An 18,809-nucleotide genomic window follows, 5' to 3' on the forward strand; every position below is an offset into this window, starting at 1 on the left:
ATAAAAACAACGTGAATTCACTCTTCTTTTCTCAGAAGTTTAAACCTCGATAACTCCCTGTAGAAAACGAAAATTAAAAAATCTTTTTAATTCCATATTCTACGCTGGACGAGCTTTCTGATGATACCAGTCTCAACTCTCTACGATGAATATATCGATCGGCGAAAATTCACGGAACAAAAAAAACCCATTTGAGTATATAGTTCCTCCCCCCTCAAGAGGGTCGGAACAATTAAAAAGCCCTACTCTACAGATGTGTGCAATGGATTTCCCCCTACTGGACCTTACCGTTTAGCAGATATTTTTTCAAAAAAATAATACATTTTTTTACAAAACTTAAAAAATAATTGATAAATAATAGCAAATTAGGCATTAAGTTGAAACTATGTGATGAGGCATCATATATTAATCTTTTAATTCACTCAGTTAAAACTGAACTTTCGTACAGCGGCCTTAAAATCATTTTAGACATCCGACCTGCTGGATGTTCTATTGCTCAACCACCCAGTCCTGACAGCGAAGGACGAATGCCAGATATTGAATCTCTTGTCTTCTGGATTTCAAATGCAATTGAACCCTTTGGAAAAGCATGCCGAAAGCACAGGTAAAGATACCCATTGTCACCTTAGTGGAGAGATCGATTTTCGAAAAGACCCATGGTAGAGCGATATTGGGTATGGAAAGACCACGGTCGTCTGATATTAGATATGAACAGACTTTGTGACGACAATATTGGTCGGGGTAGACCATTTGTCGACGAATATTGGCCACGGCCGACCATGGGTGGAACGATTTTGGTCAATGTCGACCATGCTTTGACCGATGCGAGTCAGGGTCGTCCATGAGTCAACCGATATTTACCAGGGTTGACGGTGCCTCAGAAAATTTCTTGGGAATAGTTTGTTTATAGTTTCATATAGACAAACAAATTTTAGATCCAAATTATCAAAAGCAAGTTTTAAATTCAAAACACCTTGTTTATGGGTACTCTAAGATACTAAAAGTTTTTTTCTTTATCAGGACTAAGAAAGAAATAAACTTTTCATGCATTTAAGCAAAAAAGTTTCACAAACAAGGGTTTTTTATTGGACCAAATAGGCGATGAAATCAAACTAAACTTTAGGTCCTAAGAAAACTGAGTTCAGGAAGTCAAACCTCCAGAAGTTTTTTGTGTAGCTTGACTGGAAAAGATTTTTCTCATTTTTTTGTTGTATTTAGGCAATTAAAACTTCCAGAAGTAGTGGATTTTAATTAGTTGTTCAAATCAGACCTCGTTTTATTGGTTGTCTCAAATTTATTGGTCTTTTCATAAATGGTCGAACTCTCGATATAGCTGAACTCTTTGGTTCCACTTAGGTTCGGTCATACTTGATTTAGTCTGGGACCTCAACGTGAGTTACAAGCTTGCAGAAAATTAAAGCAAAGTTACAAGTAGAATGATTTTGCATGTCACAACTGTTTTTTAACTAGTAATCCCTGCTCTACAGATCTGAAAGGGTGCGATCTGAAAGGTTCGGTCATACTTGATTTAGTCTGGGACCTCAACGTGAGTTACAAGCTTGCAGAAAATTAAAGCAAAGTTACAAGTAGAATGATTTTGCATGTCACAACTGTTTTTTAACTAGTAATCCCTGCTCTTCAGATCTGAAAGGGTGCATTTTTAACCTAGGACGCCCCCCTCAATGTTAACGTTTGATCTGGACTTAATTGAATTCGTCTGGGACACCAGCTGAGTTCTCCTATCCAGAAATGGATTTCACAAAGCATTCTACATTTTTTAAATTTTAATACGCCTGCGAAAAGGCTATAATTTTTTAATGATATTATTTCCCCAGGTATAACTATTTTGATTTACCTTTTCAAAAGTGAGATAAAAATCAATCATATAGTATTGTAGAATTTAAAATTCAGCTAAGGTGGTTCGGGGCCTTAGCCTCTAAATTCCAACAAGTTTTGAAAATAATTCCTAAGTTTTGTTTTTCTCTAAGTTAGCCCTCTAGGCGATTTTAATTCTCTTAAAGACCTTCTGCCCAAACTAACTCATAAAGGAAAACGGGCACACTTCTATACTTAGCAAAAGTTAACTTACACCAATTAACTTCTAGTACTTATGCCTACTAAGAAAACTATAACAAAAACACGCCGAAATCTAGCTAAGAACTCTCTGTCTTACCAACAGAAAGGAGAGACTTCACTTACAAAATTAAATTCAAGAAGAAGCTCTAAGAAAGTACAAAAATCAAGCGGTATATGTACTCCGCAAAAGTAAATAAAAGAGATATAATCAAGTCCGATTTCTTTTTATAAATTAATCTCATGCGAAAAGTCCCAAAAAATCCCATGGTTAAAACAAGTTCATCCCCAATTTAGTAAGTAACCTCTAATTTGAGCTGAGAAATCTTAAGTTTCATCAAAGGTTATGAATCCGTTCAGTTCAGACAAAGTCAGAAAAGTCAGTACTTATCAAAATCAATATTTGTTGAATAAACCGCCTCTAAAGTCCTAACTTACTTAGCCATTATTCTTTCAATCTAATTTAATTCGAAACTTCTGAGAAATAACCCAATCTTAGTACTTTGCCATAATTTCTTAAGTTTTCTTAAATTTCTTAAGACAGCTTAAGTTAGAAATTTCATTTCTACAAGTATTCTTGAAAGGCTGCTTATAATGTATGACCTTGGTAATTACGTCACCCTGTACAAAATCTCCAGGAGTCAAGAAGCATTATCAGGTGTTGAGTACCTGATGTGATCAACAGCACCTTCGGTTGAAGTTTCTTTGAAATATTGCAAAGATTATATATGATTTAGCTTTGTTGATCTGAGTTAGCTTTGTTGATCAAAGATTATATATGAGTTAGCTCTGTTTTTAGAAAGATCCTAATGTGGAAGCAAAGAAATCTTTTATGATCTTTGTATAACTAATAAGAAGTTATAATCGTCATTTATGCAACTTAGTATGATTATTAGCAATCATACAGGACATAGTATGAAATCAAGGAAAGTTTTATCATGAGTGAGCCGAGATAATATCATGATTCCAGAAAACAATTTACGAGAATTTGAATCGGATTATGAATCCGATTTGAGTTGAACTCGGAGATTTTGAACCGAAATTTGAATCGCATTCGGAGATTTTGAATCGAAATTGGGATCGACTTCGGCGATTTTGAATCGAAATTTGGATCGGAGTCTAAGATTTTTAATCAAATTTTAAATCGGATTCGGAATTTTTGGATCAAATATTGAATGTGATTCAAAGACTTGGAGATCTTCAATCGATTTTTGAATATGACTCGGAGATTCAGAGGTCGAATTTTATGAGTCTGAGTTTTGACTCAATCTAGACAAATAAAATTTTCAGACTGCTGCACTTAAGTTAAGCTCATCCCCGTGCAGAATCGTCTATCCTTAGAGCCTATAGTATGCCAATTTGCAAAATTTTTGAGTGCCATTGTGCAAACAAAACACAAAAACTCAAATTGACTGCATTGTGCACTTTTGTGCTTTCGTACTCTTTGCTGAGCTTTAGTGTGTAAACTTTAATACGTTTATGCTCAGGATTTTGCATTTTTTCCGTGTTTCATTTGTTTGTGTATGCATTTCATTTTAAGCTCTAGCCTAAAATCTTTGTTCATTATGTAAAAAAGATAAAGTTTCAATTTTTCCGAAATTAATTTCAGCTTTTAAATTACACAAAGACCGGAACAAATAAAATATGAGAAAATTTTCTTCATATTACTTCGCCTTGGCAGCACCTAATTGCTGGAACACTTTCGAACGCATACACATCATTTGAACTTCCGATTTATTAAGTTGGCTCTCAAAATTTTCTGTGGTAGCTATTCTTTTGAACGATTGAAAGTTAGGGCCACTTAAGTTTTTTAGGTTAGGATGATAACATGCTTTATTTCAGCCCAGACAGGAGTAATAGAAAAAAAAAATGTAATCAAACTCACTCAATTTTAAAGCAAGAATCCAACCCATTGTTGAAATTTCTCTTCAAATATCTCATGGATTTACCGTAATTCAAAACATTTTTCAACTTATAAAGCATTTCAAAAGGTTACTTATTAAAGCAGCAAAAATGGCGGTTTTTTGCTAGGTAACTTTTTCTTTTGTATAAGCACGTCTTACGCGGGTGGGTATCTTTTCCAAATCGTAAACCAAATCATATTTTGAAGGCTGTCAAACTCAGCTCAAAAGGTTTAAAGCTAGGGCTACAAATCTTTTCTGCATTTTCCTGAACATCGATTGAGTTCAATCTTTTTTGTAGAAGGGAATTTTCCTCAAAAAACACAATAAAAAAATCAGGTCTGCTTGTTGTTTCTGCATTGATATGAGAACTGGCGCGATCGCTGTTCCAAACAGGTTACTGCTGTTTCCGATATCATAAACGCAACAAATCAACTTTTTCATTGGATTTTACAAAGCATTTTTAAAAAGATTCCATCTTTTTTAAATTCTAATACCATTGCGAAAAGGCTATATTTTTTTACTGATATAATTTTCTCGGGAATAGCAATTTTGATTTACCGGTTCAAAAACGAGATAAAAATTAATCATATAGTAGTCTTGAAAGGCTGCTTATAGCGTATGACCTTGGGAGATACGTCACCCTGTACAAAGTCTCCAGGAGTCAAGAAGCATTATCAGGCGTTGATTACCTGATGTGGTCAACAGCTTCTTCGGTTGAAGTTTCTTTGAAATATTGCAAAGATTATATATGATTTATATTTGTTCATACTTAATTTTTTAGAAAGATCCTATTGTGAAAGCAAAGAAATCATTGGTTATAACCGTCATATATACAACTTAGTATGATTATTAGCAATCATATATGACATAGTATGAAATCAAGGAAAGTTTTATGATGAGTGAGCCGAGATATTATCATCATTCTAGAAAAAAAATTATGAGAATTTATATCGGATTATGAATCGGATTTGAATTGAACTCGGAGATTTTGAATCGAAATTGGGATCGGATTCGGAGATTTTTAATAAAATTTTGAATTGGGTTCGGAAAGTTTCGATCAAATATTGAATGTGATTCGAAGATTTGGAGATTTTCAATCGATTTTTGAATATGACTCGGAGATTTAGAGGTCGAAATTTATGAGTCTGAGTTTTGACTCTAACAAGACTAATAAAATTTTCAGAATGCTGCACTTTCGTTTAGCTCATCCTCCTGCAGAATCGTCTATCCTTAGAGCTTATAGTATGAAAATTTGCAGAATTTTTGAGTGCCAATGTGGAACAAAACACAAACTCAAATTGACTGAATTGTCCACTTTTGTGCTTTCTTACTCTTTGCTGAGCATTAGTGTGTAAACTTCATGCGTTTATGCTCAGGCTTTTGCATTTTTTCCGTGTTTCATTTGTTCGTATTTGAATTTCATTCTAAGCTCTAGCCTAAAATCTTTGCTCATTATGTGAAAAAGATAAAGTTTCAATTTTTCCAAAATTAATTTCAGATTTTAAATTACACAAAGACCGGAACAAATAGAATATGAGAAAAATTTCATGTTAGTTCGCCGCGCCTAATTTCTGGAACACTTTCGAACGTTTGAACACTTTCGAACTATCATTTGAAGTTCCGATTCTTTAAGTTAGCACTCCAGATTTTCTGTGCAAGCTATTCTTTTGAACGATTGAAAGACAGGGCCACTTATGTTTTATAGGTCATGCTGATAACATGCTTTATTTCAGCCGAGACAGGAGTTATAGAAAAATGGTAATTAAACTCACCCAACTTTTAAGCAAGAAACCACCCAATTGTTGGAATTTCTCTACAAATATCTCATGGATTTACCGTAATTCAAAATTTTTTTTCTCCTTATTGTTAAGCTTACTATTAAAGCAGCAAAAATTTGTGGTTACTTTACTAGGTAACTTTTCCCATTGAATAAGAACGTCTTACGGGGGTTGATATCTTTTCCAAATCGTAAACCAAATAACTTTTTGAAGGCTGTCATACTCTGCTCAAGAGGTTTAAAACTAGGTCTACAAATCTTTTCTGCATTTTCCTGAACATCAATTGAGTTCAAAATTTTGTATAGAAGACAATTTTCCTCACAAAAAGTAATCAAAAAGACAGGTTTGCTTGTTGTTTCTGCATTGATATGAAAACTGGCGCGATAGCTGTTCCAAAGAGGTTACTGCTGTTTCCGATATTATAAACGCAACAGCTCAACTTTTTCATTGGGTTTCGCAGAATATTTTAAAAGTGATTCTACATTTTTTTTAAATTCTAATACGATTGCGAAAAGGCTACATTTTGTACTGATATAATTTCCTCAGGAATAACAATTTTGATTTAACTGTTCAAAAACGAGATAAAAATTAATTATATAGTGTTCTTGAAAAGCTGCTACTGAATACAATTTGCTACTGAAAAACCCTTTCCCCCATCTTTCTCATTCTACAGCAATTCCCTGGATCAGCATGCACTACGGTACCAAAGATTTTTTTGCAGCGCAGTAAATGCCACCTTTTAAGCTTCTATTTTGCTCATTGAGTGTGATTTGCGCTCAAACGTACAAAAAGGCTCGAAATTCTAAAGTTACAAACGAGATTTCATTCTCATGAAGAAACATTACACAAAAATTTGAGTTTGGAAAAGCAATCAAATATGTTTTGGGGTGCACTAAAAACAGATGATAGAAAAGGTTTGTTCGATGTCGAGACAAGCTGATCTAGTGTACCTGGAAATTTGGATAACAATTATATTTTCAGGAGCCTATTTTTTGACAAGATAAATCAAAATTGCCACTGGATAATATTCAAAGATCTTATATGAGGACTGGGAGGTACTGCAATGGCTGACATTTAGTCCCGATCTGAAACCAATTGAAAACTAAGGGCGATTTTGAAGCAATGGTTAGAAAAACAGAAAGTTTTTCCGGGAAAATTTAAAGCTAAAAAATTGTCCGAAGTTTGGATCGAAGTTAAAGCAAATGTTGTTACAACTTGCTGCAAGGCAATGTGGCTTTTCTTTAAAAATTATTCAGGTGTGCGTAGCTTTTTCATACCATAGAGAAAAAAATATTATTATTATTTTCTGCTACCAACATTTTTGGTAAGTAGAAGCAATAAAGCAACTAATGCAACCCTAACTCTGTTGAAATACATACAATAATTCACGCTACATGTTCACGGAAAACTAATTGTATATCTTATAGCAACTACTACTGCCTGGAATCGTACAGGACTCCAGCTGGAGACAGCAGCGTCAACCTGAACAGAAGTCTGTTGGCCGGGATGGCCCCAAGTGCAAACAAGGCTTGGTTTGGAATCTTGATCAGAGACAAATGGCAGATTATCAACATGATAGACCCTGTAGGACAAAGTTAGTAAAGAATACGGAAACTAGGTTTTGCCATTTTTTATCCATCTATTTCAGTTTTGCGCACATTTGTTGATTTCCACATTTGCTGCAGAAAATGTATTAAGTGCACTAAAAACAACAAAATAAAAGCAGCTAAAATAACTGAATTAGTTGAATTTGGGTAGATGCATACATTTCCTGTATTTACAGAATGATAAGCACAACAATAATCTGTAACCCATACATTTTTTGAATAGTTACAGATTATTTCCTGAAGAATTTCTCCACAAAGACATGGACATTAGACCTCATTTGTACATGGAGTCACAAAAGCACACGAACAAAACAGCGGTATGATTCAAGCAATTTTACGTTTAGGAGCCTGAAAAGAAGAACTTAAGAACTAAGAATCTTAAATTTTCTATTATATTAACAAAACGTGTTCTTGTGCTTATGATATTACAATATTTTCTATGCTCGTTAATAATATTTTTTTCTGAAATCTTCTTTCTGTTTTAATCAACTTGATCAATGCGGTCTTTGATCACTAATAATTTTTGCACTCGTTCCAAATTTTTCAATCAGTTCTTTAAAATATTAGAGAACCGAATTAAATCATAATCTGAAAGTGATACTTTATTCAGAATACAGCAGCTGGAATTACTTTGTTATCAAACTTGCTGCAAACCTTGACAGTTTTTGTCGCAAAACATATCTAGTTATCACATTTTTGCATGAATTTTATCAATCTAGATGACTCTGTAAGCGCAAGAGAGCTATTTCAACTCATTTCAGCTTTGTGTTGTGAGGCTCAATCGCAGAAGTACATACTCTACGGTCATATGCGAAAGAGGTGGAACCCTGAACAGTACATGGAAAAATTGATGGAATATTGGGACGAGGACAAAAACCTTAACCTCATAACTGTTAGTAGAGGAGTAATGTTTAGGAATGTCGAATGGTCTGGAACTTCGACAAATTTAAAAAAAAACACGAATTAAAGTGACGAAATTTGATTGGGATTTTTCAGAATTTTCAGATCTCGTTATTAATACACTATGGTACCAAAAAGCTACGGACAGTATGATTTCTGCGTTTAAAGCATGATTCGTGCTTCATAAGCATGATTTGCGCTAAGGAGTGAAAAAGGTGTGAAATTTAGAAGTTTCAAGAGAAATTTCATTACCATTTTCTCTGCTTACACAGAAAAGATGGTTAAACCACTTTGTTCTTTTACCGTTTGCCAAGTTTTTACGCTACGAGATGTCGGATTTTCATGGTATAAAATACAGAAGCATCTCAACTTGAAATCAAGATCCAGTGCACAGTATGCATACAAAGGTTACCTGAAAAACAACAGTTTTGAGGCCCAAAAGTCGAGCGGAATACGCCCGAATTGTCAAAAAAAATCAGAAAAAAAATTAATTAACGATGTTTTGAAAGATCCCAAAACCTCACTGGAGCGCACTCAAGTGGCTCATAACGCTTTCTTTTGCAACGATACAATTTCCAGAGGTACAGTTAGACGAATTTCCAAAAAATATGGCGTTTTTTTAACAAATGCTTTAAAAAAGTCAGTTTGAAGAAGAGAAGCAAATGTTTTCGTTCAAAATGGTGTATCAATATGCTCAAGAAGCCGTTTCATTTCCAGCCGAATGTTGTTTTTACTGATGAAACAAGGGTGAGCATCTCCAGCGACGGAATTGTTAGAGTTTTTCGAAGAAATGGAACGAGATTTCTTGCAAAAAACACAAAAAATTTGAGTTCGGACAAACGATCATTTATGTTTTGGGGTGCAATACAATCAAATGGAGGAGAATTGCTCGTTAAATGCCCAAACAAGCTAAATGCTGTCGGTTATTTGAAAACTTTGAAAATTTACGAAGAAAAATAGCATTTCCTGGAGAATATTTTTCAACAAGATAATGCTCCTGTGCATAAATCAAAGATCATCGGCATTTTTTTCCAAGAAAATGAATGGAAAGTTCTAGAATGGCCAGCATACAGTCCAGATCTGAATCCTATTGAAAATTTATGGGCAATTTTGAAGCAAAGAATACGAAAACAGACAGTTTTTTGGTAGAATTTAGAAGAAAAAGTGTATGAAATTTGGAATGAAATTGACGCAGACGTCGTGAGAAACATACATGAAAACTATGCGAACCGTATGGTAGACGTTAAAAAAGCAAAAAGAGTAATGACGCGTTATTAGAGAACAAATTTAATTTGAACTCAAAATGGTATACTATTTGATGTTTGTATTGCTTTTTTAAAAAATCTTTAGGTGTACGTAGCTTTTTGGTACCATAGTGTATCAATCGGTTAGTAGATAATTTTCTGAACAAATTAAACAATTTTTGCAAGACCCTCTCCACACTTCTGTATGATTGGGCATCAACATTGAAGACTGCGGAACTCTTCGAAAAACCTTTGCCTGCAGATAAACGTTCATATGACTGACTCATAGCATATCATTGACCCCGCAAGTCTCTTGTTTTAAAAATATCAACTTTGTTGAACTGATCAGAATAATAAGAAGTTTTCAGGTTCATTTTCTTGCGTTATTTATGTACGCTAAGTAAATTTTGAGTTTTTCAACCCGAACAAACTAAACGCTTTCCAAACACTCTATTTTACTAGTTCTGCGTTTTTATTTTCTCTGGCTCTTTTTTGTCAATCTCTGCTTTGCAAATTAATGATTGCTAGCTTAAACTGGTTAGATTTATTAGATTTTGCTTCTACTGATTATGTCTATTAAGAGAGGTTTTTTCTCTTTTTGCCCGCAATCTTATATAACGAGTTTGTGTGCAATCTCCAATCATGTGCTTTTTGGTCCATAGAGATCCGTTTTTTAGTCATAATATTTTGCCGGCACCGATAAGAAACTGCTGGTCAGATGTTTGTTTCTGGTTTTCAAACAAATTAGTGTCATAAAACTAATCTTATTAACGATACCCGTACTTTACCTTAAGAGCAGATCAGAACTGGAAAAGAGTAAATTCAGAGAAACTCTCAGAGCTAGATCAGAGCTTGATCAAGTCTTTTTTTACGCTTGACAGAGTAGCTCCAGAATAGAAGTATGTGGTTGCACTTGAGAGAAGAGCACCCACAGTAGCCCTATTCTGGGCTATCTTTGACAGAGCTGGGCACAGAGCAGGCCTACCCTGGGACAACTCTTGACAGAGCTGTCTCAGAGACGTTGCCTCTGCTAAGCAGCAACAAAAAAGCAACATTCCGATGAGAGGCACAACTAGAGTCTGATGGATTTGATCAGAACCAAAGAGGTCCAGCTGAAAGAAAATGCTGGCCCACTTAAGAGGAGAAATTGATTTACCTGACTATTATTATGGAAAGCTGTCTAAGTTCATCCATTTAGTCAGAAACATGCACTAACGGTATAAAATTTTTTTTTCACAGCGGTTGAGTTTTTTTTTCATCCGCAATACTTTTAGAATTGTCTTTTCTTTGGATAAAATTAATACTTCAAACATCATTATTTAAGAAATGGGTATATTATAGCAATATCTTTAGTTTTTTCTGTGATTAACTCTGTCAAGACTGACACCAGAGTAGACTTACTCTGTGAGCAACACTGGCAAAACAGACTCCAGAGTAGACCTATTCCGAGTTCTACTCTGTCAAGGCAAATTCTAAAATAGACTTACTCTGTGTTCTACTCTGATAAGACAAAACCCAGAGTGGAGATGTCTCGTACTCTGGGGGAGCTCTGATAGCGCACCTAACGCTGGAATTACCATGCTCCCGCTCTGATCTTTTCTAGAGGTTCGGCACGGGTGCGCCCAAAAATAGCAAGAGCACGGATTATTTTTTGCTAATATTATACGCAAACTTTAATGACCGTGTTTGTCTTAAGTTCAAAACTTCACTGAACCAATAGTTTGTGAATGCCACTTGTTCATTTGAAATTTATATGTTATGTGAAAATGTATGAAATGCAAACAAGATCCTATGACATGAATAATTGGGGGTGCGAATGGACATGTGCGGAAATAACAAATAGATACTTGTATGCTAGTAAATTGCCATCAATTGAAAGAGCTTGACCAGCACTTAATAGGCAACTGTTCCATATCGTGTACGGACATTAAAGTGTAAATCAAAACAACAAAATTTGAAGCAAAGTAAATCTATCCGAAAGTATAATCTAAACGTGCTAACAATCTGCGAGCTGTTTAAAATATGCATTATAAACTGTTTTCTTAAAATTCTTGTTTTGTTTAAACGTTTTTGTGTTTTTTTCTTAATTCTAAGGGTGTTTGAAGTTGTTTGTATTTTTATAAGAGACGGCAGGGAATCCAACTTCAATGCGCTCTGCTTGCATACTTCTTGGAATTTTTCTGAAAATTTTGATGTCGATTTTGAGATTTTTCTCTTAAGTTTTCCAAAGTTAATTTAGTCTTCAGTCTGTCGGTTTTTAAGTCAGTTGTTTTGAGTTATTGTTGTAGAAGGGTTGAAGTTTCGGGTTTTTTCCAATTTTTGTTTGGCTATGATTTGCTTCCCAATCAAAGTTCTCAGATTTAAAATATAAATCATATTTTAATTCATAAATGCAAAAAGTACTTGTCGTTTTTTTTTTGAAAAAAAAAACTGCTTTAAGACAACTGAGCAACCGCTGTGCTTTTTCTCCAATTTTTCTGCCTCACAAAGCAAAAATTAGCTTTTGTTTGCCAAGCAAGACATCTTCTCTTTGTTTTAACCAAATTGATGCAGTATTTGATCAATTTTCAAACTGAAATATGTGTCATCAGTCGGGGTTTTGATATATAATTATTCTACCGCTTCGATATATAGTGATTTTGAATCTTCAGGCAACCTACATACCAATGTTGTGCAAAAATATGATAGTCGAGATTGGCTTCGGACCAGGTCCCCTGCACCGGAACCCAAGAACAATTTCCCTGGGCGCTCCGTATGTCATCCTGGGACATGAATACTCTGACTACGGGATTCCAGGAGTCGAATCTGCAACTTTTGATTTCGAGAACCCTGGTCAAAATTTGACGTTCCACTGGTTCAAACATAACATTATGTGTAAAGAGCACCCCTGGATTTGTGGATATATTGCTGAAGAGCCTTCCAGAAATTACGAGGAAGGGGAGAGCAGTAGGCGCCGAGGAAGCAAAAAAAGTCAGAGGAAAACTTCGGCGAAGGGTGGAAAAGCTAAGAAAGGCTCAAGAACTTGAAGACCAAAATTCTCTTTTTTGTCTTTGTTTCATTCGATTATAGTTTGCATAATATATTGACAGCATTATTTTCAATATATTTTATAGATGGATTGAGACTAAAACTGTACTGTAAAAGGAGGCGCGAAAGGAGAAATCTCATTAACGAGTAACTAGTTCTTTTAGTGGTTCATTAGTTGGCAAAAAAGAAAGAAAAATGATCTGTCAAATTTATAATCGAGTCATAACCTCTCTTATGAATATTGATTCAGTTTTTAAGGAATAATTGAAACTGTCAACCTTCAGATTCAGCTCTGATATGGTAACTAAACACATGATCGATCTGCAGTTTCTTTCTCTCCGCCTTTTTCGATATTGTTGTTCTCCGCGTGCAGTTACAATAAAAACAACATAGCCGTAAAAGGTCGGATAGTCGCTTTAATTTTTTTGGTAAGTAGAAAACAACCGAAACAACAATAACACCAGAGGAATTTATAGCCTATCGAACAGTGCTACAACCAAAACCGAGAAGAGGTATTAATAAAGAAACACATTTGTTTCACAATCCCATTGATAAGATAGGCACACATATGAAACATCTTAATCTACGTAAAAAAAGATAGCGGAAAAAATGCGCAACATGTGAATGAGATTATACACCATTTTTTGAAGAAAGGTCTACGAAAAGAGAACGGAAAGCTCTCGACTGATACAAGCATACAAAACAACCGACAAAATCATATCGACTAACTGACTAACTTTTATTTTGCGTTAACACCTCGACTTTAAAGTTATTTCAAAAATTTCCAAGGTATGAATGACCATCCCATCGAATATAGAACCTCTCTAATACCTCTCTTTTCATTGAGAAAATAAATATAAGCTGAAAATATAACTCTCCTATCCAGGGTTTAATTTCTATAATTAACAAAATTAGTTGCCATAGCTATACCCAATGTATCTGATTCAACGTTGTTAGAAAATTAATGACAATTTTTCTGTAAGTGAGAACATTAGAGACTGTGAGACCCTGTTTGTCAGACAAGTTTCCATTGGGTATCTAGGATCAAACTATACGGCAAACATGCTAATAGGTAAATCATGGCATGTTTAATATATTATGACACCATCATAGGATTATTCAAATAAATTTATCACTGAAAAAACCTACTTGTTGCGACATTTATGTCTTCGTCACACCAGAATTCAGTTTTGATCTTCCCAGGCTCAGAATCCAGAGCATTTTAGCACTGAAGCAGTGTAAAATCTAGAAACTGTTAATAGACACTTTTTACAATTGTACATATTCTGTTCATAAAAAAATATACACTAAGCAGTCTCTTTTTCGGAATAAAAATTATCCTCTATTCCAATTTTATCCTGTTTTTTAATCTGTCCATAACTATGATCATGCCTAGAAAACATTCTGTTTTTAACCTATTTCAGCAGTGATTTTGCGTCACATGCCAGACAATTTCACACCATATATCACACCGCAGGCATGTTCACATCATATTAAATCACACGATAGGCCCTGAATACATCTGCTAAGTTACTCGGGAGATTGTGAATACACCTGCTAAGTGACCCGGGAGATCACGAAAACAACTTACAATTTACCGTGAGAAGGTCAAAAAGAACGCTTGCTCTAGTCATACAGTTATGCAAACACCCGCACCACGTTGCACCAGAAAGAGAACCCTCGCGCACCTCTTGCGCACCCCAAGAGCAATAGTTTCGCCCAAATCAGTATCCAGTGTCAGTATCACCAGCAGTTTGCTCTGAGCATGCAGATGTATGTTTCCATTTTAAGTGGTAACGTATCCATACAAAATGCATGCTTTTTACATGTTTCTCTGACATGCTCAAGAAGTTTCAACGTTTGCGAAAATTTCACAGATTGGTTTCAACTAGGGAGTTTCTTTGGAGAGTATCAATAATTGTTCTTTTTTTCTAGTCTTAATGCCCAATTTTTTTACGGTATAGGAGAACGTATTGTATTGAAGGTATTAAGAGAACACTATATCTGCTCTAATTATTGAAATAAACTCATGGGAACTCTCTTGAATGATAGTTTACACATGAAAATTTTCCAGATAGTCAAAATTACAAAAATGGGCGCGTTTCAAATGATGAGAATCCTCGTCTATACCAAACAAATTTTAAAAAGTTTTTCAATTACGTTTTGTTATCGACCTAACACTTCAGGTTTAACCACCTATACTTAAATGATAATTTTTCATCACTATTGTGTTTATATTTCACTAATAATTTCCTACCGTAACACATCAGTGGTTGTCTGTGGATACAGTGCTATTATAATGAGAGAGGAAAAGTCCTGGACTTAATTAAATCTTGTATATAGAAAAAATTGAATTCTTTTTTTGAAAAACAAAAATTACGCATAATAAGTGAGCTACCTAGTGAGGAAATTAAAATTTTTCAAGAAGAAAACCTCGATTGGGCAAAGTAAATAAAAATTACAACTTTTATTAGGAGAGTTGAGTCTAAGTTAGAGTATACTTTAATAAAGAATATTATCAAAGTTTTTAGGGAACATTGCTTTGTTCATTGTTTCAAAACCCTTCATTGATGACCAATTAACTGTTCAATAAAACAATATACATTTTTTGCAAACATATAAGCTATTGATTGTTTATATTTAAAACCCAAAAAATGTTGACAAATTTTCTACATTAATTTTTCATTAGTGTCAAGATGTGAGTTTTATGTGATAAAATACAGTTTGTTTTCCAACTCCAAAAGTCGCCTTCATGCATATATTAACAAAAAAGACAAAAAAATGTCTATAATTATCCCAGGGTTCTAGTATGTATCACGCTCAACAGTGACAGTCATGAATGAATATAATTGATACAAATGAGCGGTTTTTTTAAAAAAAATTTCTTCAAATTATCTCCAGCTCTAGCTTGATTTCGCATTTCAATGAAAAAAATAGTAATAAAAGAGTGTTACGAATTCTAATTATTGTTTTTGTTTCAAAAATGTTTCAATAAAAATAACGGTTCCTTTTTGTTGCCTAATATGTTTAATAGCAAGAAGCCAATTCACAAAAAATAATCTCTATTAAGTTCTTTTCAACATTCATTTTTAGAACAATGAAATAGCTGCATCTTTAAAAATGTTTCAAGCTTTATTGTGATGAAAATTTTGACCAAACTTGTCTTTTGTTTGCAAGTATGATCTTAGAATGGGACAATTGAAAAAAAGGGGCAAAGCAAATAAAACGTTTTGTCTTGAAAAACGTTAGACAACTGCGGGCATTTTTTGATAAAATAGAGTTCACCCTATTAGAAGCATAAGTTCAGATATTTTTCATTAAGTTTTCTTCAGAAAGCGTTTCCAAGTTTATGGATCAGGTTCTAGGTCACTAAGAAATAATTAAAAATTTATTTCAGCTTGATCTATTTACATCTAACAATTTCCAAAAAATTTTTTTACTGTGCCATATTTTTCCAGGTTTTCACGATAGTTTTTCGTCGCTTTTGGGGGAAAAACCTAAAACAACTGTATACAGGTAGTAAAAAACATGAGTAATCAGCTGTGTACGAGGACAGTTAGGGGCTCTTTCTGTGGAGTTTGCATCAGCTTTCCGCAACTTTTATAAATTTCACGAAGTAAAATTATGTTTTTTCGGAGCAAATGTTGAACATTACTAACCAAAGAAAGATAGTTAAAAGCTACCAGCAGTGCAAATTCCTGTGCGCTCCTTGCGCCGAGTTATTCAGAAATCGATAATTGTAGACTATTAAAGTCCTTAATGCTCAACCCTAGTCCAAACGCAATGTCAAAATTGCAAATATTTGCAACTTTTTCAGGATTAATGTCAAACTTGCAAATATTTGCAAACTTTCACTGCTGACGGTCAAATTTGCAAATTTTTGCAAACAAGGCGAAAATTAAAAATAATTGGAAATTCGTTAAAAAAATGATAGGAACCACCCGTTGCTGCACCCAGCGCTACTTCATGACACATACAATTAAAATTTCAGGCAATTTTAATTAATAACAACTTAACCAATCTCAATTGTTAAAGTTGATATGAAACATTCTGTTTAGGCCCGAGAAAAAATTGGTTTAAGGCGAAAGAAATTCGGGACCCCAGTTTTCAGTTTTTAGTGGTGTGTTAACCTCAGTAGGAGTGCTGTTTTGCTAGAGAACGCTTTTCAGATGGATTGGAAGGTTAACAAAATTGACACTTTACTATTTTCTAAATTTACACATTTAACCAACAAAAACGTATATTAAACGCTACGCAAAACGTAATGCCTGCTTTTCTGCCTCTCATACTTTTATATCCAGTTCAACGCACAACTGCTGAGTTGTTTTCAGGGTACTTGAACACTTTTCATCTTTCAAGTTCACTCGGGTCAGTGGAAAGTCTTATTTCAATAGACAAACATCGTAAAAAACATTACAAACACCAAGCTGTAAGTCTCTGGAGGCTTTAATACTACATCTTTTGGTGCCCACTAAATTAGTCACGCTTCGCATAGGCAAATGCGTGAAAAAACACTTGAAAAATTTTTCTGGAAACCGTTGTTTCAAATAAGTTAAAGTACATATGAAACTTTTTGTATAGGCCCGCGAAAAAAATTGGTTAAAGGCAAAATTTGGAACCCAAATTTTTAGTTTTTAGCTGTATGTTACCAACATTAGGAGTGCTGTTTTGCTATATCACGCTTTTTAGATGGATTGGAAGGCTAACAAAATTGACACTTTACCTTTTTCGAAATTTACACATTTAATAAGCAAAAGCGTTTATTTATTGCTACAAAAAACGTAAAGCCTACTTTTCTGCCTCCCTACCGTTTATATCCAATTGAACGCACTACTAGCAATTTTTTTCACGGTACTTGAACAATTTTTATCTTTCAATGTGACTCGGGTCAGTGAAAAGACTTATTTCAAGAGAGAAAAATCGTAAAAAAAATTATAAACACCAAGCTGTAAGTCTCTGGAGGCTTTAATATTACATCTTTTGGTGCCCATTCAACTAGTCACGCTCTGCATAGGCAACATAAACTAAAAAAACAACAATTGAATACTTTTTCTTGAAACCGGTGTTTCAAATAAGTTATCGCAGTTAAATTTTATTTGAAACTTTCTGTTTAGTCCCGCGAAAAAAATTGGTTTAAAACGAGAAAAATTTCGGCCCCATTTTTAAGTTTTAAGCTGCGTGTTACTCTCAGTAGAAGTGCTGTTTTGCTAGAGCACGCTTTTTAGATGGATTGGAAGGCTAACAAATTTGACACTTTACTAATTTCGAAATTAACACATTTAAAAAAAACGTATATTTATTGCTACGCAAAACGTAATGCCTACTTTTCTGCCTCCTTTACGTTTAAATCCATTTCAACGCACAATCGTCAATTTTTTTTTCAAGGTACTTGAACACTTTCCATCTATCAAGTTCACTCGGGTCAGTGGAAAGTCTTATTTCAATAGACAAACATCGTAAAAAACATTACAAACACCAAGCTGTAAGTCTCTGGAGGCTTTAATATTACATCTTTTGGTGCCCACTCAACTAGTCACGCTTCGCATAGGCAAATGCGTGAAAAAACACTTGAAAAATTTTTCTGGAAACCGTTGTTTCAAATAAGTTACCGCCGTTAAAGTACATATGAAACTTTCTGTATAGGCCCGCGAAAAAAATTGGTTAAAGGCAAAATTTGGAACCCAAATTTTTAGTTTTTAGCTGTATGTTACCAACATTAGGCGTGCTGTTTTGCTATAGCACGCTTTATAGATGGATTGGAAAACTAACAAAATTGACACTTTACTATTTTCTAAATTTACACATTTAACCAACAAAAACGTATATTAAACGCTACGCAAAACGTAATGCCTGCTTTTCTGCCTCTCATACTTTTATATCCAGTTCAACGCACAACTGCTGAGTTGTTTTCAGGGTACTTGAACACTTTTCATCTTTCAAGTTCACTCGGGTCAGTGGAAAGTCTTATTTCAATAGACAAACATCGTAAAAAACATTACAAACACCAAGCTGTAAGTCTCTGGAGGCTTTAATATTCTATCTGTTGGTGCCCACTAAATTAGTCACGCTTCGCATAGGCAAATGCGTGAAAAAACACTTGAAAAATTTTTCTGGAAACCGTTGTTTCAAATAAGTTACCGCCGTTAAAGTACATATGAAACTTTTTGTATAGGCCCGCGAAAAAAGTTGGTTCAAGGCAAAATTTGGAACCCAAATTTTTAGTTTTTGGCTGTATGTTAGCAACATTAGGAGTGCTGTTTTGCTATAGCACGCATT

The 18,809-nt window shown here is 34.3% G+C and overlaps 1 protein-coding gene across 1 annotated transcript in view; it reads left to right on the top strand.

Moving 5' to 3' along the window:
• LOC142350820 (uncharacterized) overlaps positions 1–12,666 on the top strand; it is a 36,075-nt gene extending 23,409 nt beyond the window's left edge. The window contains exons 2-5 of the mRNA XM_075402779.1: positions 469–604; positions 7,183–7,349; positions 8,124–8,254; positions 12,158–12,666. Coding sequence (XP_075258894.1) covers positions 469–604; positions 7,183–7,349; positions 8,124–8,254; positions 12,158–12,532 — 809 coding nt within the window. The 3' untranslated portion in view covers positions 12,533–12,666. The remainder of the gene's footprint in view (positions 1–468; positions 605–7,182; positions 7,350–8,123; positions 8,255–12,157) is intronic.
• The last annotated feature ends 6,143 nt before the right edge of the window (positions 12,667–18,809 follow it).

The sequence above is a fragment of the Convolutriloba macropyga genome, chromosome 12 (genome assembly GCF_964194025.1).
Source record: "Convolutriloba macropyga chromosome 12, txConMacr16.3, whole genome shotgun sequence".
In the NCBI taxonomy this organism is placed as follows: Eukaryota; Metazoa; Xenacoelomorpha; order Acoela; family Convolutidae; genus Convolutriloba; species Convolutriloba macropyga.